The 27,901-nt window shown below is 41.4% G+C and overlaps 1 protein-coding gene across 1 annotated transcript; it reads left to right on the top strand.

Annotated features, from left to right (window-relative positions):
- The first annotated feature begins 108 nt into the window (after positions 1 to 108).
- LOC129332589 (arylacetamide deacetylase-like) lies at positions 109 to 27,646 on the top strand. The gene is made up of 5 exons (XM_054983806.1): positions 109 to 298; positions 17,550 to 17,772; positions 19,275 to 19,344; positions 24,815 to 24,986; positions 26,315 to 27,646. The coding sequence occupies exons 1-5, from the start codon at positions 161 to 163 to the stop codon at positions 26,921 to 26,923; spliced, it is 1,212 nt and encodes a 403-aa protein (XP_054839781.1). The 5' UTR covers positions 109 to 160; the 3' UTR covers positions 26,924 to 27,646.
- Positions 27,647 to 27,901: the final 255 nt, after the last annotated feature.

Below are 27,901 nucleotides of genomic sequence, written 5' to 3'. Positions count from 1 at the left end.
TGAACCTTTCCCTTCATAGTGATCAAAGTGGGGTCATTCTCCGAGGTGTGATCTGTGAATAAAATGCAGACTAACTTTGTTGCCGTCAGCTGACTTGCCATTGTCAGAGCAAGGAAGTACGTTCAATGGCAGTCTTGAAACAAGCTGGTAGCAGTGAAACATGGGGATCAAGTTCTGGGGCTTTCTGGTCGCTTCTGTTTTGGTTGCTTACTATATTTACAGTCCCATTCCAGAGAATGTTGAGAATCGTTGGAAGGTGATGTTAATTGGTGCTGTCTTTAAAGCTGTGGGAGATGTGGTAAGTTTAAATATTTGCTTATTCTAAGTACCTCTCTGTGATTTTTTTAAAAAATTCAGAAGATAGATTCCTAGAAACTATGACAGAGGGGAAAGGGAATGGGGAAACAGAATTTATATTTGTATCTCTTTATGGAATTCTTTAATATAAATTTACTAAATGTTAACAGGTGAATAAATGGAATGGGAATTGCCCGTTACTTAACATGTATAGCTGTAGAAAGCTGGTGCCGCCTTTTTTTCTTTTTGCATTCTAAGCTATTTATTTAATTAGCAACCTGTCTTTGCGGCAGAAAAATGAGGCACACTCTTTGATAAAATATACGGCTGTGGCTGCATTGATATGCATACTATTCATATTTGATACATACTGCTTAGTCTGCATAATGTCATTATAAATAAACTGTGCTATTTTGAGCAATAATCAAACCAGTCTTAATACAGCTCTTAGAATTTTCTACTAGGTTTCCCTTAGTAATAACACCATTTCTTAATACAGTTGTATGCAAAAGAAAAGGAACTACAAACAGGACTCTGAACTGGATCTCTGTGAGAATTATATGGCTACTGCAGCTTCAATCATACTTCTTTTACAATCTGCATGTTGGAACCAGCATGGTGTAATGGTTAGAATGTTTGACTACAAAATTGGGAGACCCAGGTTTGAATCCCCACTCAGCCATAGAAAATTACTGGGTAATGTAACCTTGGGCCAGTCATATGCTGTCAGCCTAACCTGTTACCCTAATAGGTCTCCTTGTGAGTTGGGGTAATTAGCATGCAAAGAGAGGCAGTGAGAGGAGGGGTAACTTAGGATCTTTTGTACCTGTTTATACTAGGATCATTCCTCAAGAAAACTCTTAATAAACGAAATGGATGCTGAAAATAAAGGTAGATTTTATTAAAAGGAAATAACCAAGCAAACACACGGAGTGTCCACAACACACACATAGAGGCTAAATGGAAAACAGGGAGGAAAATTGGAGAGAGGTTTAGGATCGAGTGGTATTCAGTCCAGAGGCAGGGGGATGTCCAAAGAAGAGAGCAACTTCAGTGGCCAGTGCTTTCACACTGGGAAATAGGAGGCTCAGAGATGCATTTGCAGGTAGGTGCAGGATCTCAGAGCATACACACACTGGCTGGGACTCCAATTATACTGTGAAACATTCCCTGAGGAAGTATGGAGCCTCTTGCCCATGAACAAATGCTTAATGACTGTCTCCAGAGGTGGAACAATGGTCGTCTCCGGAGGTGAGACAATATGGTTGGAAAATAATGGTAGTGTCTACCTGAAAGCAACTAAAGGTGTAAATGATGATTGATGACCCATGATGGCTGGAAGTGTAAGGCTATCTGAGCCCTGAGTAGCCTTGAACAGAAGAAAAGGGAAGGTCCGCAAGGCATGTGAAGGGATCAATTTAGGTGCTTCTATAGCCTTCCATAAGTCATTTCTATAATACAGGGGTGACATTCCTGAGCCCATCTTTCGGGGAGCAATGAACTATCTTCTGGCACCTCATGGATCTCTTCTACACCAACTTCCATGATCTTGAGCACTCATTTCTGATTGTGGCAAATCACAGAAGCTGTCAGATGTTAATGTCTGTGAACTGTGTTATTGCTGCATTTGTCTGAAAAGAGACAAATACTTAACTCCTGCTTGCAGGATGACCCTAACTCCTGTCTGCAAAAAGATGACCTTAATCCCTGCATTTAGTTGATATCCATTATCAGCTGCTTTATGACAGGCATGGGAATCCCCAAGTGAAGTGGTCGTTGCATACCTTTCTGAGGCATAACAGCTACTCAGTGATTTCAAGCAAGTGCCAGGAACACAGATCAGCTTTCAGCATTCTCCTTTAAGAACTGCTTTCTCAGCATTTTCTGAGGTATCCAAAAGAGTGTTCCACACCTGGGTTTTAGTGTGGCACCTGCTTTCATGTGGCTGCCTTCAAACCTATAGTGGCTCCCATGCACCAGAAAGGCATGAAGATATACTTATAAAGGGGGGGGGGGAGAGAAGAAACAAATAACATAGAAAGGTATAGTCTGGTAGAGCAAGGAAGATAAGTACAAAAGTACAAAGTACAATTCAAATTAAGAGAAGGAGAAGTTTGCATTAGGAATGAAGCAAAAAATGACATTGTTTTGAATTGTGGAAGCAAATCACTCCAACAGATGTAGGGTTGCCACCATTTCTTTGGCTTTGCCCCCATGTTTTAAACAGCAGCTTGAGCGTACATACAGAAATTATGCAAGTGAATCTGAAGGGTATCTGACAAAGAGAGCTTTGACTATTGAAAGCTTATACTGGAAATCTTGTTGGCCTTTAATGTGCTTCTGGACTTGAATCTATGCAGGTGAAGTTTTTCTCCTTCACCTCTGATTGTTCCTGTCAACCTGCTGTTAAGTAATAAGATCCCTGCTAGAAAAGAAACAACTGCCCTAAGCAAATACTAAGCCCAATCCTTGCCCAAAGTCCCTTTTCAATATGTTTGTTTGATGCCATGCCTGATTGTTCCTCAGCATTCTAGAGACAGGGCATTAAAATATTTCTTCATATTGTGCATGTGATAAGATCAGTGGAGGAAAGGGGGAGAGACAATCACTGGTAGTGTAGTATTCCCTGGGGTCAAGTGTGTAGGAATGGTCTTGCCTATCCAGACAGTCAGCACATAGGAGACTTGGGCAACAGGGCTTTATTGCTCCCAAGAGGGAAAAACACTTCTTTTGCCTCAAGGTCTCCTAAAACCCTCCAAAGTAGCCATTTTCTCCAAAAGAACTGATCTCAATGGCCTAAAGATCAGTTTTAATTCTGGGAGATCTCCAGCCACCGCTCTATTTTAATGGTAATATTTTGTTTCTGACATTGTGGTGCTTCCCCGAGAAAGTATTCCCTTTGGATTACTTACGACTGATATGAGGAAAGCAGTTACACAAGGAAAGTGGTCACCTCCACAGTCTAAAACTGGACACTTTTCTCTCATTCATTTTCTGTTGCAACTGGCTGGTTAAAAGAACAATTTTGTAGACTGGCTGTGGAAGCAATTTTAATTTTTGTTTCTGTGAGTTGCTGACATAAAAGTTGTTGTTTAATCCCACGGAATAATTTTTATTTCAAAAAGAATTTATAATGCTATGCCAAATCACTTTACCAAATCATTTTTTTTTCATTTAGAAAATGAAAAAAGTTGTTTATTTTACAGTTTTTGAACTTCAGAAAAAAAAAACTTAAAAAAAAACCTTTCTCTACTTTTTTTGGGGGGGGGGAAATGTTACTGTTTATAAACCATGACCAGTGGAAGCCTAGGCCTTCAGAAAAGGTGTGAACATCTGCAGAGGCAGCCCCACAGAGGAAGTAGGGTTGTCAACAGGCCTGAGGAAAAATGTCCACCCCCTTTTAATAATAAAGGATTAATGTGTGGAATTGGGCAGCTGAGGCTTTTAATTGCATGGAGGTAAATAACATTACCTGGTACATAATAGCCCCTTAACCCTTTAATAAAGGGACAGGACAGTTGGAGAAGTGAGTCTAGGAGTGAGTCGTTTTGAATCTTGCTTGTATTTGCTTGAATGGTAAATTTTTTATTCGTGGACTAGTTCTACTGCCAGCATTTGCCCCAGCTCAATTAAACTGTTAGGTAGAGAAAAAATGTAGTTGGCTCTGATACAGAGTACAAAAGTCAAGTGAGTCAATATCTTCATGCTATCATTATCTCAAAACTTCTGCACTGGCTTCCAGTTTGTGTCTGAATCCAATTAAAGGGCTTTGGGTCAGAACGGACTATGTCTCCTGGTATAAATGTGTGCAGTGGGCCTTCTTAGGTCTGCTAATCAGTCTTCGTTAACCTAGTCTTCCTCTTGATAAGCTCATATATTTTTGTCTAATAAACAAGTTTTATTGTTTGGTTCCCCCCCCCCCCCCCATTATGGGATAGTCTCCCAGAGACTCTGCCCTGGCCATCCAGCTTTCCAAAGTCCACATGTGAATTGGCTTTTCAAAGGGCATTTTTTTAAAAACAACTGTGGGATTATTGGAAATTAAACTTCAATTTGTTTGGAATGGAGACTGTTGATTGTGGGAGATATTCTAATTATATTTGGTTTTAATGAGTTTTGAGTCTTTTTATTGCTTTGAGTTTCCTTTTATTGTTATTTATGTTTTATTGTTTTTTATGGTCTGAATTGTTGATAAATGCCTTGAGACCTTTTGGACATACATGTTTTAAAGAAAAAAAAATACAAACTTCCTGTTGTTCTGCCATAGGGTTGACAGTTGCTTCTGGTACTCCCATGGCTAGTGGGAAAAAGAAAAATTAAATTGAAAAAATTACTGTTGGCGATGGTATGATGGCACTTCCAGGGGAACTCAGAAGGGACATCACATCTCTCTAGGAATTACCATAAACTCTATGGTAAGCCCATACATTTTTTTTCCATAGAGTTTTCTGAGATTCCTAAAGAGGCATGACCACTTCTGGGTTTTCCAAGAAAGGGTGTCATGCCATTTTTATGCCCCCCCCCACTTCCCTTCCAGGCTGCATCTGGCAACTCTATCCTGCTTTGTTGTGGAAACATTTCTTAACACCCTACAAACAGCTCACAAGCAATTTTTTCCACTCTACAGTAGAGGTGGGCATGGACCAGGAAAAAGCCATGGACCATTGGCTCGTGATCCATCAAGTTTCACAGACCACAGACCATGAACTTTTCACAGACCCTTCTTAGTTCACGAACCTGTTCGTTGGTCCATGGTCCGTCAATTCTGGAGGCCCTGGAACCACCCCTTTGGCACTCAGAGATGCCAGACTTGCAGTGAGTCTTCATCAGGCTGTTCTCCAGCCACCCTCTAAGATTGGCCAAGATTGCATTTCAGAGGTCCAAGTTACAAACCTCCAAAGTGGCTGCCCCAGGAAACTTCCATTTGCTGTCAGATTCCTCCTCACAATAGGAACAAATGGGGTGGAAGGGGGTGCCTTCTTGGAGGTGCTCTAAAACGCCCTCTCCAAAGTCCAACATCAACCAAATTTGCAGGGGAGCGACTCCTAACTGTCCCCTAATGACTTCTCAAGTTTCAGGGAGATTTGACCTTGGGAAAGGCAGGATCTATGTGTTTATCCAGTTCCTGTCAGATTCTTTCTCGCAATAAGAATAAATTGGGTGGAGGGAGGTAGCTAGATCAGGTTGTCTTCCTTCTGCATCTTCCTCGGTCAAGCTGGCCAGTTAGCAAGCACACTCAATTAGGGCTGCCCCATTGTGCACCTATTCTGGAGGGGTTCTCTTAGCTCTATGTTAAAAAATGACAGATCAATTAAAAATGGAGTCAGCTGACACAGGTTTAACTCCAGAAACTCAGAGCCCTAGCTTACCACCCCACAAGCAAATAAGAATAGAAAGGAAAAAAATAAAACAGAAGAGTGAGTCCTCAGCCGAGGAAATCCAATAACTTATAATAAGCTTGCTCCCAGAGCATTGCTGCAGCTCAAGCCCCAAGCCTCTCTCTCGTGACAAGCAATACAAAAACACTCCCTCAAAAAGCAGTTCCTCACTCAGTAACTGCGAGCTGGAAAGTGAAACCGTGGCTCCATCCTAAATGCTCACATGAATAGTGGGAGCTCTCTGGTTAGCAGCCAGAGCTGCCTATCAAGGATTTCAGGGCTAAGATGGCAGTGTCAGGGCTTGTCACTGCCCCTGCTGGGCAGGGCACCGGCTGGGCTGGTCCTGACATTAGAGGGGCACCAGGGATGCTGCAGGACCCTGCTCTGTGGAAGGAGGGGCAGTATACATCACCCTGACACCCTCTCAATCCACTCACTGGCCTGCTCAACCTGGTCTGCTTACCCTCTGTGTCCTCCATCATCTCCTCCTCCCAGACCTCTCCTCCAAACCTCTGCTCTCACTCCTTACTCACACCCACCACCTCAGAGCTCTTCCCAGCCAGCTTTTATAGGGCCATCTCTCACTACCCCGCCCTCCTTGCAGGTCCTGCCTGCCAGGCCACGCCCCTCCCTGGCCTCCCAGCATTGGCTTGGGCTGTCTCAAGCTGTTGCAGCAGGGGTGGCTGTCTGGATCAGTAACAGCTGCATCACGTTGGCTGGCTGCTGGGCCTCTTTGGCTGAGCTGATTACTGAAGGTAGGCCCAGCTGTGGCCCCTTGGCTGGCTGCCCAGCTCTTCCCACAGAATGCCTTCAGCAGCTCCACCTGAAGGGGCTGGTTTCTGAGCGTCTCCTGAGCCAGGTTGCTGTCTTCAAACTGAGGTGGAGGCTGGGGCGTGGCTCTGCTGTGGCTGCTTCTCCTCCTTGGCTGGTAAGGGCTCTGTTTGGGCTGCTGCTGGGTCCCTATTCTTCCTGCCTCTGCCCTCTCCCTCTGTTCTGCTCAGCCCTCTATCCTCTCCCTGGAGGGTGGGGCTAGCTTGCCTCTCCCTGCCCCCTCTAGCTCTCTGGGGCCTTGGCCCTTTGCCCTCCTCCTCTGGTGTAGGCAGGTTCCGGCCCTGAGCCGGCAGGACTGCTGTCTTCTGCCTGCCTCCCCCTGCTTCCTCCTGTCGAGGCCGGGGGCTGTGCCTCAGACCCCGGACAGGTAGTACAGATTTTATAATTCTGGTTCAGAAGTGATATCGGATGAAAGGATGCTGGGTTTGTAAGATCTTTACCCTATTGGGGGATGACCACTATAGGTGCGGAGCTCCATGAAAGTGGAAAGGTCCCTGCCTCTAGATTCATGTTACGTGCTTCTGCTAGTGGTCATGCCAGGATAGAAGCATATTTTTCGTAGCATTCAGGTGGATATCCATCCAGACCTCCTGATTTGTTTTTTAAATTTTTTTAAAATCATTTCCAAGACCTCTTCAGATTCAATGGGTTTTTCTAGAGCTTGTCAGTGAAAGTTTTCTAGTCTTCTTTTTTTTTTTTTGTAAAATTTTTTATTGGATTAGAAATATATCGTATCATATCATTTACGCTCACATTCCTTTAAATTTCCAATTCTAACCCCCTCCCATTCCCCCCTTTTGTTGACTTCCAACAGTTTTCTAACCCCTCATCTATTTTCCCTTTACTCATATGAATTTTACTATATTTATTATAATATACTTTCAAATTCTTCTAAGCTTACCTATCATATTTGTGCTATTTCTGATTCCTTTCAATAATATTCATTCTGATCACCTATACTCTATTTTACTGTTTCTACTCTCTTCAATATGGGACAAACAATTTGCCCCACCTTATACATATTTTCTAGTACTTCTATAAACTTTGCAGATATTCATAATAAATCAATCAATTTGACTTATATTCTATATATGTTGCTCCTTACTTCCTTTTACATATCATATCCAATATAATTATCTAATTTCTCCGTTATAGAGCTATTTAACTAGAGTAATCCATTCATATATTCGTTTAACATAAGTCAATCTATTATTTCCACATTTTACCTGCTGATATGTATCCATTCACCCTTTTGCAACTATTATTTACGTCAGAAAGATATTTAGTTTAGCTTTTATCCTTACATTTCTTATAATAATAGCACTACTAATACTCTATATAATAATCCAATATGGTATTTGCTTAGAATTATTCAGTCAACTCTCCCCCCCTCGGTATAGTCACTTCCCTCTCCTTCCGTTGTGTTTCAGTAATTTTCAAACTGCCACAGTTCTCCACCCACCTCCCATTTTTTCACCAGATATTGTTTCAGCTTCTCCCAGTCCTTGTTAAACTGCCCTGGGTCAAGGTCTCTCAATTTTCTTGTCATTTTATCCATCTCCGCCATGTACAGCAATTTGTAGATCCAATCCTCAATGGTTGGCACCTCTTGTACTTTCCACTTCTGCGCGTACAAAAGTCTAGCTGCTGCTGTCATATAGAATAACAATGTCCTGTATTGTGCTGGCATATCTTGCATTCCCAAGTTCAGTAGCAGGAGTTCTGGGTTCTTATTCACTTGAAATTGTAAAATCTCACTCATTACTTTTATTATTTCCCCCCAGTACTGCCTAGCTACCTCACAAGTCCACCACATATGGTACAAAGAACCCTCATGTTTTCTACATTTCCAACATTTGTTAGACATGTTCAAATTCCCTAGCGCTATCTTCTTTGGTGTCAGATACCAACGATACATCATTTTATAAACATTCTCTTTAATATTAGTGCATGTCGTAATCTTCAACGTATTTTTCCACAAGTATTCCCATGCCTCCATTGTTATTTCTTTGTTAAAGTTTATAGCCCACTTCACCATTTGCACTTTAACTACCTCATCCTCAGTATACCATTTTAGCAACACTTTGTAGACCTTTGAAATTTCTTTTTTATCCCCTTGTAGAATTACTTTCTCTAATTCTGAATTCTCCATTCTTATTCCTCCCTTTGCACAGTCCGAATAATAAAGATCTCTGATTTGTCTATATTGAAACCAATCATAGTTTGGGGACAGCTCTTGTTGTGTCTTTATTCTAGCTTTAGAAAGTTCTGTTTGAGTTATCTCCTTATACGTTAAACACTGTTGCTTATTATCGACCGTTCTTGGATCAATTACTTCATATGGAACCACCCAGGAGGGAGTTCCTTCCTGTAGGTAATCTTTATATTTCTTCCAGACTGTGAAGAAGCTTCTCCGAATATAGTGGTGTAGAAACATAGAATCTGCTTTCACTTTGTCATACCATAAATATGCATGCCATCCAAACAGTTTTTTATATCCCTCTAAGGCCAGCAATTTGCAATTTTCCAGCGTCATCCAATCTTTCAGCCATACCAGACAGATTGCATCATAGTAAAGTCTCAGGTTGGGCAGTTGCATTCCACCCCTTTCTTTTGCATCCTGCAACACTTTCATTTTCACCCTAGGTTTCCTGCCTGCCCACACAAACTCCGATATTTTCCTTTGCCATTTTTCAAATTGTTTAGAGTCCCGAATAATTGGTATTGTCTGTAACAAAAACATCACTCTTGGCAAAACATTCATCTTAACTGCTGCAATTCTTCCCAACCATGACAACTTCAATCTATTCCACTTAATCAGGTCCTGCTCTATTTGAGTCCATAATTTCTCATAATTATTCTTAAATAGATCTATGTTTTTGCAGTCAGTTCGATTCCCAAATATTTTACCTTGCTTGTTACTTCACAGTCTGTTATTTCCATAAGTTGCTGTTGTTTTTGTTTAGTCATATTTTTACACAATATCTTTGACTTCTTTTTGTTTACAAAAAAACCTGCCAAGTCTCCAAACTCTTTGATTTTATCTATTACCTTAGGCATGTTTTCAATTGGATCTTCCACAATTAACATTATGTCATCTGCAAATGCTCTGACCTTATAAGAAAAGTCCTTTATCTTTATTCCACGGATTGCATCATCTTCTCGGATCTGTATCATCAGAATTTCCAATACCAAAATAAACAACAGTGGAGACAACGGACAACCTTGTCTTGTACCTTTCCCTATAGTCAGTTTCTTAGTCACCTCATCATTCACCACAATTGCTGCACTTTGGTCTCTGTAAATTTCTTTAACTGATCTTATGAATCTTTCTCCCATTTGTAGCTGTTCCATAGTTGCAAACATAAAGTCCCAGTTCAAATTGTCAAACGCTTTTTCAGCATCTACAAAGAAGAACCCAACCTCTTTATCACAACGCCTGTCATAGTATTCAATAGCATTTATAACTGTCCTTAAGTTGTCTCTAATTTGTCTGTTTGGAAGAAAACCTGCTTGTTCTTCCCCAGTAGCCTCAGCTAGCCATCCCTTTAGTCTCTCTGCCAAGATCTTCGCAAAGATCTTGTAATCATTATTAAGTAAAGAAATAGGTCTGTAATTTTTAACATTTGTCAAGTCCTGTCCCTCTTTAGGGATCAATGATATATTAGCTTCACTCCAAGTATCTGGAGTTCTTTGGTCTCTCAAGACCCCATTGATCACCTCTTTTAGAAATGGCGCCAGCTCATTGGCCATTACCTTATAAAATTTTGCTGTAAGTCCATCAGGCCCTGGCGCTTTCCCCAAATTTGTTGACTGTATTGCTTTCTTTATTTCTTCCTCTGTTATTTCACTATTTAATTTAACTCTCCAGTCTTCCGAGATTATTGGGAGTTTTACTTTTCCCAAATATGTCGCTATTGAGTCTTTTTTCACTTCTTTTTTCCCATACAATTTGGCGTAAAATTTGTAAAAGGCTCTACTAATGGCAGTCTGTTCCAGATGCACTTTATTGTCCTCACATATTTTATTTATTATCTTTTTTTCTTTTCTCTTCTTCAGTTGCCATGCCAAATATTTCCTAGGTTTATTTGCACCTTCAAACGACTTTTGATTCATTCTTTTCAAATTCCATTCCAATTCTCTATTGTTCATTGCTGTCAACTGCTCTTGTAAAATTTTAATATCCTGATAAATTTTCTTCTTACCTGGTCTTTTCTTTAGTTGTATTTCTTTGGCTTTTGTTTTCTCCATAATCTCCTGTCTCTTCTCCTCTCGTTTCTTTCGTGCTCTTCCATTTAAATCCATTAGTATGCCTCTAATCACTGCTTTATATGCATCCCAGACCTTATTGGTTGGTACTTCTCGATTCATATTATGTTGTATGAAGAACTTAGTTTCCCTTCTCAGCATCTCCATATTTTCTCCCTCCTGTAGCAAATCCTCATTTATTCTCCATCCTTTCCTTTTATTTCTTTTCCCGAACTTCCACATAATTGGATTATGATCTGAGCCTACCATGGGCATTATTTCAACATCCTTAGTCCAAAGCACTAAATCCTTTGAGGCCCAGATCATATCAATACGTGATAGAGTAGAGTGTCTTGCGGAGAAAAATGTATACTGTCTACTTGTGGGATTCCGCGTTCTCCATACATCTTCCAAAGTTTCCTGCTGCACTAATGCAAAGAATGTCTTTGGCAGAAATCCTCTTTTCTTTTGTGCAGTTACTGATTTTTTGTCCTGTTCCAAATTTGTAATTCCATTGAAGTCTCCTGCAAGGATTATCTGATCATACGTAAGTTCATCTAGTTGCTTCCTTAAATCCTCAAAGAAGCTTTCTTTAGCACCATTTGGTGCATAAATTCCGATAACCAACACTTTTTTTAAATTCCATGTACATTCCACTGCTATAAATCTGGCTTCCACATCTCTAATCATTAATTTTGGCTGTAGCTCCTCTTTAATATATAGTACCACTCCCTTTTTTTTCTTTTTTGAGGCCGCTACAAAATCAATGCCCAACTTACTCACTTTGAGATATTTTACATCCTGATTTCTGATATGGGTCTCTTGCAAACATACAATGTCACATTTTTGTTTTACTAGCCAGTGGAAAGTACTTTTTCTCTTTTTGGGTGAATTAAGTCCATTTACATTCCAAGATAAAACTTTGCACTCCATATTCATAGCCTTGTTGTTGGTAAGTCCTTTTCATTGTCCCTCATAAACTTTTCCATCTCAAATTCAGATCTGATGCGCTTTTTCATTCCTCCAAATTCAAAAGATATCCCTTCCGGTAATTCCCATCTATATCTTATTTTCATATCCTTCAAATTCTGCACAAGCACTTTATATTTTTTCCGATCAAGCAACACCGATCTGGGTAGCTCCTTCATGATGATAATCGTCTTGCCATCGACTACCAATGGATCTTGAAACTGTTTACTCACTATCATTTCTCTTATATTCCTTGTCGTGAATTGCACAATCACGTCCCTTGGTAATTTCCTCTGGGCCGCGAATCTGGAGTTTATTCGGTACACAACATCCAGGATAGCCACAACTTCCTCCTCCTCCTTTCCCAGGTATTCAGCTAACACTTCAGTCACCTGTTCTTGTGCTGTCTTTGTCTCTATTTCCGGCAGACCTCGAAACCTCAGCTGTTTCTCCATATATTTACTCTCCGCCATTCTCCGCCATTCTCCCCCTTATCACTCTCATATCTGTTCGTTGCGTCTCTGTAAGATTCTCCATCGCTTTTTCCACAACATTAACTTTCTGCTGCGCTGCCTGTAAATCGGTTTGTATTGTTTCCATTCCCTTCTTCACCTCTGCCAATTCGTTTTTTACTGTCTCTTTAACATCTTTAACTTCTCTCACCAACTCCTGTTTTGTCTCCTTCAGTTCCTTTAACATTTCCAGGAATTTTTTGTCCAAATTCTCAATAGCTGTTTGCCACTCTTTCTTCGACATCGTGGGGCTTGATTTACCTCGCTCCCACGAGTCTGCACGTTTCCTTAGCTCCGTGGCGTCTAAATTGATGTCCCTTTGAAATAATTTAAATGTCCCGGTTCTTAAAATAAACAAGAGACACTTACAAGATCCAAAATGTCGAGCGACTTTTCTCTATGGTTTTTCTATAGTCTTTTTATAATCCAAGATGTCCTACTTCCGCTCCTGTTGAAGTCAATGCCCTTCCCTTTTCAAAAATGGCGATTCCCTTCTTCCTGTCCTTCGATGGGGACCTTCTCTCACAGGCACCTCTATCGCTGTTACGCACTTCCTGTTTGCTGACTCTCCACTGCAGCTCTCGCGATGGTAGAAGTTTTCTCACAGCTTGCTATCACTTTATAACCACAGGTATGGTAAACAATTATCTATTTTCTTCAATAACTTTCTTTAACTTAGTCCTTTTTCTAATCAAATTCTTGCCGGATCTTTTTCTCAATATAGTCCAACTGTTGCAGTTTAAAAGTTCACTTTAAAGCCTCATTACTTTAAACAGTCTGTCCCGGTTTGAGAGATAGTGATCTTTACCTTTTCACACGTCTTTCTGGGTTGTAATCACTGCTTCGATTCCAAATTTTCTTCCGAAATTAATTTCCCCTGCTGAAGCTTGGGTATGAAGATCTTATGCCAGTCGCACTGGCCCCGGATCTGCCGCAGAGATTTATGCCGACCTGTCTTAGGGTGGGACCTCAAGGGACGAGAGAGAATCCTTAGCGCAGAACCCCCCCTCGCCCGAGATCGACGCGCCCTGAGGTACTTGAGCGTTCTTTGCCTGTTCCCCGCCTGGGAGCAGGTGGCCGCAGGCTGAATTTGCCCCACCGGCCGCTGGAAACGGCAGCCCGGTCAGCTCCACTATTGGAGCTGCGTTAGACCTCCATGGATCCCAAACCGGAAAGTTTTCTAGTCTTCTAATATGTTTATTTGAGTGCAGATATTCCTCTGTGAGTTTAGAGTTCATATTTTTGGATGAGTATAATGATTGATAATAATTAGCAAATAGTTGAGCTATATCCTTTGATTTGGTGGTTAATCAGCCTTTGATGTCACAAATTGCATTTACTGTTCTAAATGATTTCTTGTCTTTCAACTTCCAAGAGGGCATTCTGAGCAATTTAGGTGAATTAATCCAATACTTTTGTTTCAGAAATAAAAGATTATTTTGTATTTGGTTGTTTTCCAGAGTTTCTAACAGCTTGTGTTTGGTTAGAAGTTTATGATAGACTTTTTTTGCTTCCTCTTTCTTGTGTAGTCTGTGTAGATGGTGAATTTTTTCCAGTAATTCTGATTTGTAGCGTTTCTACACTTTTTCAAGTATAACAACATAAAGATTAAATGGCTTCTGAGCACCGCCTTCAGTGCATCCCATTTCGTGGATGGGGAGGTCATATTGGAACAACTGTCTTTCAGATATTGCTGAATACGGCGTTCAGTTTCCTTAGCATATTCTTCATTATATATGAGCGATCTGTTCAATGACCAGTGTCTGTCAGCTGTAGATATGGAGTCCATTGAAAATAGGTAATTTACCCAGGTGTGATCGGACCATACGATGTTGCCAATTTCAGAGTTTACCGCCTGGCTAATTAGGGAAACAGGGAAACAGAACTAGATAAACTCTCCCCCCTCCCCTCCCCAAACCTCAAACAGCAAAGTAAAATGAACAATACTAATATTGACCATAACTACGTTAGTGAAAACTCAAAAGCAACTAGAAATGAGTGTTTATGAAATAATGGAGCAATCAGGCATGAAGGACAGGTATTTTACTACCTTTCAGAGCGATTGAAGGTTGCATCATCTTTCTTTTGTGAGAAGTTTTGATGAGATGTGTGGGTAAGTTGACATGAATATTTTGCAGTAATGGAAGTCTCAGGTTTTGATCTATCACATAGTAGAATTTGTCCTTGTATCTTACTTCCATTAGGTTTATCCACTTATATTCTATATATGCTTGTCTTAGTGCCTCCATGACTGTTCTTATCTCTCACCACCTGTACAAGACCTGTGGGGAAAAGTCAAGAAATACCAAGATCTGTTTGCCTTTAAAGTAAAATGAGCCTTGGGACCTGGCTGTTTCTAATATTTTCTTTTGAGTTCTCAGGTTAGGGAAAGTTGCTAGAATATCTCTGGGACCCCTCCACTTTGGCTGATTTATGGGTCCTAGATGAAAAGCTTTAGTTATTAAGGGGACCACTTTATCTTCTAAGTGTTGCTCTTGTGCCAGCCAATTTGCAAGGAAGATTGATAAGTCCACACTGGCAGTTAGTTGTTCATCAAAGCCCCTACATTTTAAATTGGTTTGCCACTAAATTCATTACTCTGTTTTGAAGGTAGTCATTTTCTTTTTGAAGTGTGCATAGCTCTTTTTGTAAGGTCATTCCTAATTCTAACTCACAGTCAGCTTTTTGACTGACAGTATTCAGGGAGATTAATTGCTCAATTAAAGGTTTAATAAGAGCAGACATGTTTTCTAGAATTCTTTGCTCCGTATTTGTTAATAACGAGGCTAATTCTGTGTCAGATAGGGAAGTCGTCTTCAGGCCTACCTTGTTTTCCTCAATCGCCATTTTGTTTCTTTTTCCTCTTTCCTGCCTTGATTTTTGGATATCTGTGATGGTGAAAAGAAGTCCTGAATTTATTTAGAAGGTTTAGGATGCGATTTAGGTTTCTCAGGTGCTTGTTTGCCCATATTATTGGCAAGTGAAGAGTCGTCAGTTTGTTAATTAATGAGGTTCAGGGATTAAGAAGGGTTTATCGGGTTTGGCTACAGGGACAATGGGAATTGCTCACTCTGAAACCTGCACAGGCCTTCTTTCTCCAGCCTATCCAGTCCCCCCTCCCATCTTCTCCTGAATAGCATATGGAACAGGTCTAGGTTAAAAATATTTTGGCTGAGTCCCCTTCTTTATATATATCCTTGCTTTTGTCAGACTGTGGCTAAATAAGGCTCTCACTACAGGGTTCCCTTTAGAAGCAAACACAAGTCCATTGTTTGGAAAAGGAAACTTTACTGCAGAAAAGGTCCATTATAGTCCACTGTCTTGAATAGGAGACTCAGGATGGTACATGATCATTGTTACCAATGAAGGGCAAAGTATTAGGTACAGAGTGACAATACCCATCTGTATTTGCCTCCCCCCACAGTTCTCAAAACAACATCTCTCAGTCCTGGGAAGCTGCTCTCCTTCAAGGCCAATGCTTGGTGGAACGGTGTTAGACAAAACAGTCGCCTCCGGTGGGAACGCTGCCTGGGAACTGGTGCACCTGGGAAGAAAGCGCTTAAACACTAGAAGCATTAGAAAATGGAGTCAGCACAGTTTAGATATACACTGGATCTGACAGCTTTATCACCCTTTAAGGTCCCCAGGCCTTCTTGGAACACTACCAGATGAGTGCTCAGAACTTTTTGTACTTCTGGCATTTCCTTCAAGTCCAAGTGACATATTTTTTCCCAATCTTAGTTCTTTTAACCAGTTCCTGCCCAGTAACAATCACCTTTTATTACTACAGCTTGTAGATCTCACCGTTGCCCTTTATAATTCACAGGAATCCACACTGCTCCTACCATTGGAATATATTCCCCAGTGTATGTTTGCAATTTTACTTTCACATTTTCCAGGGCCTTAGGGCCTACTTTACTCTGTTGGTAAGCCTTTTCATTAATCACAGTCACTAAAGCCCCTGTAGTTATCTCCATGTGTATAGGTTCATTATTCAGTTCCACAGTGACTGTATAGGGTTCTACTCTTTTTGCCTTTATACATTGTGTGGACAAGGCCTTCTTCCCAATCTGTCTTTTCCAAACAGCAAGCTTCCAGCTTCATTCCTTTGTCTTTAGAAGAATCTCTCTCTCTCTGGGCCTTTTTGCACTCTTTGAAACTGCCTCTATATTTTCTGGCTAAATATACCAGTTTTGAGTATTTATGGCACTGGGATCCTTTATGTTGAAACCAAGGAGGAAGTCACTCGACAAACCAAGGTTGAGTGACTTCCTCCACACCTGAAATGTTCTTCTAGAGCTGGAATCATTTGCTTCTGGTTTTGTATTTTAGTTAAGGGGTTCACCTGAATGTCCTTGCTGTCTAGGTGTAAATTCTTAACATTTTCCACTGCTGCCTCCATGGTTTTCACTACTTCTACAGTTTTGGCCCAAGTCAGGTTCCTGTCTGACAATAAATGTCTTTGAATTTTTTCATCTTGTACTCCACACACAAATCTATCTCAACATATCTTCCAAAACATTGACAAATGAGCAGCATTCTGTAAGTTTTTTGAGCTCCGCTATACAGTCTAATATAGATTCTCCATCTTTCCTCATTCGATTATGGATTTTAAAATGTTCCACAATGACATTAGGTTTAGAAATGTAATGTTCAGTCAAAACTTTTTACAAATCTGTAAAACTTCTGTCTCCAGGTTTCTCGGGATGCAATAAGCCTTGCAAGTGTGCATAGGTTTTGCTACCACAGACAGTAAGAAATATTGCTTTCTGTTCAGCTTCATCTGTGATCTCATTTGCCTGAAACTAGTGGCCCAGTCTTTCAATATATTGCTGGCAATCCTCCTCTGCTAGATTAAATTCCCCAATTTTTCTATACAAGATCATGCGTAGTATCCCACCTGCATTGCCAATTTTGTAATTGCACCGTGGTAATGCGATTAATCACTGTACTCATGGGAGTTGCTGAACATAGCTCTATGCTTTATTTCAACTGATAACGTACTAACACAGAAAAAAAAAGTAAGTAAGAAAACAGTATAGGGGGTGGAGTTTATCACCATCGCATAATCAAGTTCCAGTTAACTCTTTACTATCATTTTTACTACAGCCATTCTAGTGAAGAATAAAACATGTATTGCTGCTAATCAACTTCATTTCTTGGGCAAAAAGGGGAACACATAAGAGTTTAAATTATGAATGGGGATGATAATAATGCATCCTTAAGGATTTTTATGTAAAAGAAAACAGGCACTGAGTATTATACAGTCTGAGCTCTGCATAGTACATTGATATGAATATCCTTAATTTTCTAGGCTACAATTGCTGAGAAACTGGGCTTTGCACACTACATGGATATTATTATGAAGATTACAGCTATGGACTATACCCCACCAGTATCAGACGAAAAAGTCATTGTGACAGACACCAGATTCAATAATGTTCCAGTTCGCTTGTATGTCCCTAAAGGGCAACCTGATTCCTTGAAAAGAGCAGTGATTTTCCTTCATGGAGGTGGATGGTGTCTAGGAGCATCAAGTAAGCAAAACTTACTGGTGTGAGTTATCAGTGAAAAATATGTCTTGTTATTGGTCATATGTTTAACATTAAAATATGATGTATAATACAATCCTCCCCACTTTAGCAAAAGAAGATTCAAGACTTGTAATGTGAACTTCTATTCTGTTCAAATAATAGAAAGCAGCAAAAGAGAAGATATTGTCCTCTGGTTCCCCCAAAATCTAACAGATGGAATTATGTTTTGTGCTGGGCAAATTCCAATGCTGCTAGAATGGTGGGAATTATTGGCTCAGGTTTACTTATAAATACAGTGCCTTAAGCCCAATTTAATCATGAGGATGGCAAGCAAGAACTCACTAGAGATGGGCACGAACTGAAATATGAACCAAAATTCAGCACGAACCAGGCTGGTTCGTGGTTTGCGAACCAGCGGTTCGTCAGATCCCATTTCTGACAAACTGCCACAAACTTTAGGCTGGTTCGTTTGGTTCATTTTTTGGTTTGTCACTGCAGACAGCCTGGTGCCAATCAATGAGTTTCTTAGGCAACAGGGGATGGACTTCCTGCAGACCTTCTGCTGACCCAGAAGTGAACTTCTGCTGGCCCGGAAATGATGATTTTCTGACCTGGATGTGCCGTTTTCATGAACCAAACGAACCGGTTTGTGAACCAGGGGCAGGTTCATGAAAGTTCATGGTTCATGAAATTTGATGAACCACGAACTACATGGTTTGGGTTTCTCTGGTTCGTGCCCATCTCTACTCCTCACTCCTGCACATCGATGCAATGCCAGCCCAGGCTTCGGATCACAGCTGTACTATCACTGCACATGCAGTGATTGATTCCTCACTTCCAGATGGGGTCTGGTGCTCTCCTGGAATTATAGTTGATCTCTATACTACAAAGGTCCATTTTCCCAGAGGAAATTGAACTTCCAGAGGCCAGACTCTAAAGCATCGCATCCCTCCTAATCACCGTTCCTTACCCAAATTTCATTCTCCCCAAGCACTGCCCCCAAATCTCCAGGAATTTTCCAATCCTCCTGAGTTGGCAAGTGTACAACATTGCTTGGGTAAGTTTTTGCTTTCCAGCATCACATTTTGCTTTTTATTCCCTGCTTTGTTTGCATATGCAGACATGAATGGTATGGTATGGTATGGTATGGTATGGTATGGTATGGTATGGTATGGTATGGTAGCTATTTCGTAAGCTATTCTTTGTGAAACTAAAATGCAGATTGCAAAATGTCCCTTTCTGGGAGGTATGTAATGCAGAATAAGATTATTCCCTGAAGTATGAATACTATTAAGATAACGTTGATGCAAGGGGACAGGGAGAAGACAGTGGGATGTTGAGTCAGTGCTGAATAGAGCATCTGTGTAGAAAATGGATTATTCCTCCAAGGAAGCACCAAGTTGCACAAAGTCATGGGAAATGTTCCAAAAGCCCACTGCCAAGAGAAACATTGGATTGTTTATTTCTGTTGGAAATAAAACACATTATCACTTAATTTGTTGCAGGCATGAAATCTTATGACCACCTGTCAAGAAGGACTTCAGAACGGTTGAATGCTGTGGTTGTATCAGTCGAGTAAGGGAGGATGGTGGAAACTTAACTTTTTTTCTATAACTGCTTCCTTTATAGCCTTTTTGACTGTTATTAATAGTGTTTGCTCGCAAACAGGAAAATAATTGAAAAGGGTACAATCCAGTGAATTCATGGAGATGTTAAAGCCCACTGATTTAATTGTGTAAGAGCTCTAAACTCTATTCTGAATGGTAACCAAAGACGACTGACCTACCCTATATTTCTTTGCTGGTTTAAGGCAGCTATATAATGAAACTGATCCCACTACAGCTTAATACTCGGTGTTAATAGCCAGCCCAAACAAGAATGTCTTAAAATGCTTTTGGAAAGCAAGGAAGCTTTGGATTGCTATGGAAAGGCAGGTATGCAACTGTGGATGATGCACAGACTACCTACAGTCAGACAGGCTTCAGTCTCATAGGTATGACTCAAACTGCCAATGGATTATTCCATCCCCAGCAGTCACTTAGCTCTGCTGTTAAAGCATCTTGTATTCTGTATTACTGTGTACTAGCCCAGGCTAGCCTGATCTCATCAATGTCAGTCCTTGGCAGGTAGATCCCAAAGTCCCTCATGGCAAGCACTCAGGTGCATTGGTTGAAGTAACTTTTATTAGACATCTATACAGTCCAAGTGATCTATACGAATGCATTGGTAGAAGTGACTATTAAAAAAAAAAGCATAGTGTTAATTATAGGGAACCTTCCCGCCCTCAGGGTAGTGTCCATTGGCATTCTGGCATGAAACCCCAAAGAGTTACATGAGAACTGATTAGTTTAGACTAGACATAGTACAGGATGAAATTATTTCATTCTCTGGGAAAAGATACATTCTGAGCTGGCTGTAGCTCGCCGTCAAGGACACTTGCTGTAGAAGTGAAAGTAAATACCTTTAGCAGATAGGAGACAATCCCCCCCCCCCCCGATTTGGCTGAGTACATTGCAGTTCAACATTTTACACACACTCAAAACCACAGTATGATGTACAATATAGATTAGCATAGAAAAGGAAACACACACTAATGGCAGGTATGCAATCAGGCATACATGACTATCAGATCCCAGAAGCTATGCAGGGACAGCCCTGATTAGTAGTTGGGTGGGAGGTCTAGGGTTGTTATGCAGAGGCAGGCCATGGCAAACCACTTTTGAAGAATGTTTCTTGCCTTGAAAACCCTAACGGGTCACCATAAATCAGCAGTGACTTGACGGGCATTCAATCACACAATTTTCCACCAGCTATCTGCGGTAGTTTTCCTATGGTCCACTGTTTGGAAAACTGACTGATAAACTGGATAATAATTGGCAAACAACCCATCATCCAAAGATAACTTCTTGGGAGAATACTTTAAAAAATGTCCAGAATTCTGTTGCCGCTACACCATTGTTACCAGAACTGCTCTATTTGAATGGGGAATTAGCTTAGCAGTCTGGGTTTGAGCTAGCGCGGATCTTTAGCCAACTATACCAGAGTCAGTCTATCAGATTACTCAGACAAGAAAGAGGAGGCTAATATTCAAATAAATAATGTTTACTAAAAGTGTGGCATATGCCTGACATAGCACTTACATACAGCAGGCATACAAGAACTCAGAAATAAAGGTTGGAAAGTGTTACAGAGACATTTGCATGAGCAAGAACCCACTTGAGATCGATGGAATAGAGGCAATACATTACCGGATCACGGTGAGAAGCAGTGATTCCAGCAGCGAGGTTGGGGGGCGATGTACAGTGCCATCTGGGTTGGGGGTGGGGCACAGCGCCTGGCCGAGCATGTGCCAGGCACTGGGCATGGCGCCCAGCACCGAGCACCTAGTGTCAGGCAGAGCCTGCTTAAATAGCCAAACATGTACCCTGGGGTGGGGGCCTTCCATGTGGTTCTCAAGAGGGGGAACAAAAGCTTGATGGTCCTATAACTATCGCTAATGGGCCACTTTAGAATCTGATTGTTATTGTGACCCCTTGGGAAGTGGGGACAAAGGAGGGGAGGGGAGTGCTGGGCGGGTTGATTGGATCTTCCAGGAAGCTGGTGTTGTCTTGATGTTATCAGTCCTGGGATGCGGTGGCTGCATTGAGATGCGTCCATTAGCTGTTCTGGACAGTTGGCACTTAGCTTCCATCTCAGGGCGGCTTCCAGAGATATGCATATCAGGGTGAGGCTGGGCTCCGTGGATGTGACAGGAGCCTGGTCTGGAAATGGCTGCCGCAGAGCACACAGTCCATAGTGGTTCTTCTTTGCCTGGGAAGCATGGCTTCTCCCTTGGCATGGCTTGGGCTTGCTAGCAGGTTGCCCGGTAGCGAGGGCAGACTTGGTAACTGGCCCGCGGGAGGCTCCCAGCAGGAACTGACCAGGGGGTGCCTGGCCAAGCTCGCTGAGGGCTTTCCCTGGCTGGCACCGTGCTGCTAACAGCATGGCTCTGGGCCCAGGTGAGGCAGATGTCCATAGAGGCAGGGAATAGTAAACAACATAGTCCATAGCAGATACAGGAAATGGGCATAGTCTGTAGATAATAGGCAGGAAACAGACACGCGTAGTAGAGTTCACATGTGCAGGGTAATCAGGAGACAGGTCTTTAGTGTATCTTTAAACAGCAACGCAGGAAACTGACCCAGTTCATTGCAGGCCTTAGAATAGGAGAGGGGGGCTCCTTGGCAACACCATAGTTGATCAGTAACACCATTTTACTGATTTCATTGCCAATTCAGTGTTGACCCTTGGTTTGTCAGGGCAACCTCATCCTGGTGCAAACCTCACCACAGTCATATTTCTCATTGCCTATATATCAAACTTGCTGAGAGAGGCCCAGCTTCGCCTTAGATCTGCCTTATGTACATACTGGAAGTTCTTACTGGAAGTGACAAAGGGTAGCTGTAGGATTCCTAAAGCTACCTTTGTTCCCATGGTCTAGAATTTCTGACAATTCCTAGAGTTACCCTTTGTCACTTCCACTAAGAACTTTTGATAAGTTCATGAGACTGCAATTTTAAAAACATTTCTCCTTTGATGCTGCCCCCCCCACAACTCTTCCATTGGTTGCCCAGCTACCCTACTTTGTCTTCATTCTGCCACGCTCATCAGCATTAAGGTTCAAGTGATGCTGCCAAGTCCCAATAGGGTACCTTCATGGAGTTCCTCTGGCCATTTGGTTATGAGATTTAGGGTGAAGCCAGTCCCTTAATCCAAGTTTTGATGCTTGTCAATTTTCTTTTGCTTTGGACCAAAATCTGCACTGTCTCTGTGACTCTAGTTAGGGGGCCTTACCAGTCACTGCTCCCCTTTCTAAAAGTTTGAAGCAGGTAGAAATGGCAGCAATACCATACGCTTCTCTGATGTCAGTGAGTAGTTAGCACTCTATTACCATTAAGGGGGAAGGGTGGGTGGGCCATGTCTGCTGCTGGGTGGCAGAGAATGCTTGACTACTTCTCTGAATGCCTCCTCAGGTTTTCAGTGGCACAAAAGGTACCCAGCAGCCTCTGCTAAAGTGCCCAGTAGCTTTCGTCTGATGGAACGTCATGTTCCACTCCTGGAAAAGGGGAAAGAGAAGGGAGAGAAGACTTCTCCATTTTAAAAAAAACTAATCATGAAGTAACAGTGTTGCTGGCCCTCCCCCTCCCCTGTGTAGCAGAGGCTGGGGGGTGGGAAAATGAGGTGGGCATGGCTGTTACTTTCCCCTTGATGTATGACGAGTAGCAAGGGTGAGTGAATATAGAGTGGTCTAAGCTGATAACTCAGCCCATGTTTGTGTGTATAAAGTGCCATCAAAACACAGCCATCTTATGGGGACCCAATAGAGTTTTCAAGGCAAGAGAAACACAAGTGGTTTGCCATTGCCTACCTCTGCCTAGTGACCTGGACTTCCCTGGTTGTGTCCCATCCGAGTACTAATCAGGGTTAACTGCCTGGGCAGTGCAGGTCAGGGCAAAGTCCATGTTTAATTATCTTGTATTCCAGTCAGGGTTTTTTTTTACCTGTAACACTGAATGGAAGCCTGCCACAAGTCTTTTATGGCTGCCTTTATCCTAGGAGTGGCACACCCTAAGGATTATTGCAGAGCTTTCCTCCCTTGCTTCCATCAGATTATCAACCTGCAATGATAATTTCCAAGGGATAGCTGTGTAGGTTTGCTGCGTCCAAACTGTACAAAAATGCAGTGGCCCCTTAAGGTGCAACTGGATTTCTATTTAGTTAGTAGGGCAGCATTATCTTGATAGAATGACGTTCCATTAATGGCGAAATTGTTAAATGTCAAATTAAACCCACTTCTCCATATGTGTATATGTGATGGAATGGGTTTTAAAAGGAAGGATTGCTATGCTCCACCAAGAAAGGGAAACGGTTGAAAGCAACTGCCTGGATAATGATTGACAGGCTGCTCCCCCCTCTCTGTGATTGGCCAGAGAAAAAGCAACATATTGGGGCTGACGGGATTGTCAGAGAGAGTTTAAGCTTGGAGTCTGATCAGAGAGGGTCAGACTGGGAATCCTCTGAGTGAGGAGAAAAAGGGGAAAGTTTGCCTTAACAGGAACAGCTTAAGGTTGTGGAAAAGATTTTAGTTGTTGAACTCAAGGGGGAAGACCAACACTAATTTGGGGAGCTTGTTGTTGGCAGAGGAAGGAGGTAGTGTTGAGGAGACTCTCCAGAGAACAAGGTTACATCTTTAGAAGAAGAAGAATTCCTGCCCAGTGTCTGAAAAGGGGGTTTGGGCTCTGGTGGAGTACCCTGGGTCTTGGGTATAAGGAAGAGAGTGCTGTGTTGAGTTCAAAATACCTAAACTGTAATGTAATATATATAAAGGAACCTTGTTTAAGTAGCTAAAGTCTGAAACCACCTCTCACTTGTCAAATCTGTAAATAGTGCAACTAAGCTTTAAGAAGGCTATTGTGCTTCATGCTTTTGAAGTATTCTGTTCAGCAAAAATTCACCTCCGCTTTTATTTCCTTGCCTTTTATTTCCTTGCCTTTTTATTTCTAACCCTGCCTGTTAAATAAACCTGCTGTTATCTTTCTGAACTTTACTTAGCCTCTAGTGCCATTATATTAGGAGAAGACATGGGTTTTTGATTTCCCCCTACTAAATATCTGGGCTGGGATATGTATACATTTTCTTTAAGAATGGGGCTAAAAGAACTCTTTAAGTTCTACCCACACATGCTACCAGAGGCTACCCAGCCTCTCGGTTGGAGAGTGAGCAGAGGCAGGCACTCTGTAGTATATAATATGTAAAAAAGTTCTGACATTTAACACAGAGATAATTAAACTGTGGTGAGTCTTGTAGTTCAGTGAGGGAAAAGGGGGATATCTACTGAAGGTAAAGAAGGTCAGGCATGTCCTGTAAGAGATTATAATGTATTATAAGCAAGTCAGTTTGGCCAATGGAAAAATACTCACCAGTGTCAAATTTCATAAGATGTTTTGGTTTGCTTTGCATAAGCAGCAAGTGTGCTTAAAAGTGTGCTCTTCATTGTTCCCCATAGTTACAGACTGGCACCTAAATACCGTTTCCCAGTTCAGTTTGAGGACTCGTATGCAGTTGTGAAGTACTTCCTGCAAAGCAAAGTTCTTGAACGATACAACGTCGAGCCAAGCAGAGTGTGTGTTTCAGGAGACAGTGCAGGAGGAAATTTAGCTGCGGCTGTGGCACAGCAGGTGAGTGGCAGACATTTGAAAGCAGAGCCAAAATGAAACACCAGCATCCCCTTCAATGCAGACATCTTTATCTTGGGCTAGCTCCTCCTGTTTACACATCCAAGAGGGTGAATCAGGAAATGAAGTGAGGCTAGATCTAACATAAACCCTACTAAAATCTGGACCCATCAGGTATGTAAAGGGGTGGAGAAGAGTCCAATTTTTAGAGCAGAAGTTGGGGGATAGACATGGCTCCCAGGAGACGGGGGACTAGAGGTACAAAATTCTGTGGGCTTCTGTTTGTCTGGGGGAGGGGAGCTGAAGAATCTGCAGGCACTCCTGGCACAGTTAAGTTCCTTCCCTCCTTCAGCTTTGAGTTCTCCCACCCACAGTTTCTGAAGATCAAGGCTGGATGAAGCTTCAAGTTCAGGTCTTACAGGAACAGCCCGCTTCCAGGGAAGGGATTGCTTTCACTAGTAAAGGTGAAATTAATTATTACCTTTATTACCAAAGAATGCAAAAATGCCAGTGAGGTTCTCTTACCTAAAGAGAGGCCTGGATGAGAGGCAGCCTCTGGTGATCAAGAAACATTGGAAGGGGGTAACAACAAGATTGCAGTGGATTTCTGTGTGAGAAGGAATGGAGTTGTGCAAATGCCAGTTGTATAGTTTGCCCTAGACTCCTTCCCACTCTCAGTTGCACCAGAGACTAGTTGCAGTTACTTAGGCATGAGGGAAAGGCATTCTGTGTGTGCTCCGAGAGAGTAACCTTTTTTATTAGTATAAGTCATTGCAATGACATTACCTACCATTACAAGCTCAACTAGCTTTCATCATGGTTTCTCTTGACCTGGGCTTAAAGATCAAAAGGAAAGTGGTGGCAAAGGAGCATGCTCCTCCCTCAACCTGGGTTTTACTGGGAAAATTAGGAAACCTCACATTCAACAGTTGCTGAACGCCTAAAGTTACAAGCTTGGAAATCTTCTGATGCTTCAGTTTGGTTGTAAAAGTTATTCTGGGAAGAAGGTTGGAGAGCATTTGAACCTTCTTTGATCATGCATCCCTGAGCGAGACCAAATTAATAGATATTTAAGATCAACTATTAAATTGAAAATATTTATTATTGTAGAACTGATTTTACAATCATTGTAAAATAGTATAAACAATGGTGATCAGCATTTCCTTCAAAACTATTTTTAAATAAAATAAGTATTTAGTCTATAAACCTGGATTTTTTTATTTCTTTGATTTTATATGCATTGCAATATATTAAAACACATTTTCTGGCTAGCTATCTCCTCCACCAATGGGTAAATACCTGTGTTCACAACATTTTCTATACTTTTATAGCTTCTCCATGACCCTGAAGTCAAAGTTAAACTCAAGATCCAAGTTTTAATTTACCCTGCCCTTCAGACCCTTGATCTGAATCTGCCATCCTATAAAGAGAATGGACACCTGTCATTTCTGCCTAAGTCTTTAGTGGTCAGATTCTGGAGTGAATATTTTACAACTGACACATCTCTGAAAATAGCAATGGAGACCAACCAACATGTTCCTGCAGAGTCGAGTGATTTGTTTAAGTTTGTAAACTGGAGTAACTGGCTACCTGAAAGGTTTAAAAGGGGCCATATTTATACCACACCATCTCATGGAAGTTCCAAGGTTGGGCAGAAATACCCAGGGTTCCTGGATCCCAGAGCAGCACCACTCTTGGTTGATGACGTCAAATTGCGAGGCTTACCTCTCACATACATCGTCACGTGTCAGTACGACGTTTTGCGAAATGATGGGATTATGTATGTCTCTCGACTTAAGAAGGCAGGAGTTCCAGTGATACACGAACACGCAGAGGATACTGTTCATGGGGCCATGGCGTTCACTGAGAGCCCATTCATCCTAACTGCGGGACAGAGGATAGAAAACAATTACATTGAGTGGCTGAATGAGAACTTATGAAGGAAACCAGATGGATGGAACGACTTCCGCTCTGATTTATTTGGGCTAGGTTTTATGCTGTTTTCCAGAGAAAGAAATTACTTTTTCTGTGAATAATGTTGACATTGTAATTGTTTGGAAATTACAGAATACCTTTCTTCTTCTGTTTGGGTGATTTTTTTTAAAAAAAGCTTCAACAATGTGTAGTTAATTGAATTTTTTCTTTAAAAAATTAAATCAAAGAAATTATATTTTCTGGTTATTCCAGGTGTCAAATTTATGTATTGGACCTATAGGTCAGATGTCTTTGCTCACCTACCATTCAAGTTAGTCATATCATGTTAGCTAAGATAATTATTTCAGTGTTCTGAAAAAGCCCTATGGGATGGGCTCAGTGGCAGAGTACGTACCAAATTGAACCATTGCAAACTATGTAGACAGTACTGAGATTGATGGACCAGTAGTCTAACTTGGTACTGTATAAAGTATTGATCCAATAGGTGATAGGGGTCTTGTACATTAGCCTTGTTTGAAAAAGTTATGCTACAATCAAAACTTAGTTCAGGCACTTTTTAAACCTTTATGGGCTGGAGGAGGGAATGAGATAACAGCTACACTGGAAATTTGAAATGGGAGAACAGGTACATTACAGAATGGGTGAAGTGGGAAGGAAGTCATAAAGTGGATTGAAATGTCTGTTAAAAAGATTTTTTTCCTGTGTGATCTAATGATCAAGCTTGAATAAAGTTGAATGATTTTTAAAGTGAAATGTATGATTGTTGAAGTTACTGCTGGCATTACTGTTGTTTAAGAGTGGAACTGGGAAAGTATCCCCCTTTTAATATAACTTTTTATTTTAACTTTGAGCTTTAACATATAGAACTATTTCAGCATTTAGCAACCAACCTTAAGAAAAGGAAATAAAATAAAAGAGAATGTGAACAGAAGAAAAATAACAATCTTGTGAAGGGGGATGTAAGCATAACAAAAATGGCGCAA

This window comes from Eublepharis macularius, chromosome 6, assembly GCF_028583425.1.
Source record: "Eublepharis macularius isolate TG4126 chromosome 6, MPM_Emac_v1.0, whole genome shotgun sequence".
Classification (NCBI taxonomy): Eukaryota; Metazoa; Chordata; class Lepidosauria; order Squamata; family Eublepharidae; genus Eublepharis; species Eublepharis macularius.
Note: the sequence above shows the minus strand (reverse complement) of the source record. Positions and strands in the feature narration are given on the sequence as shown.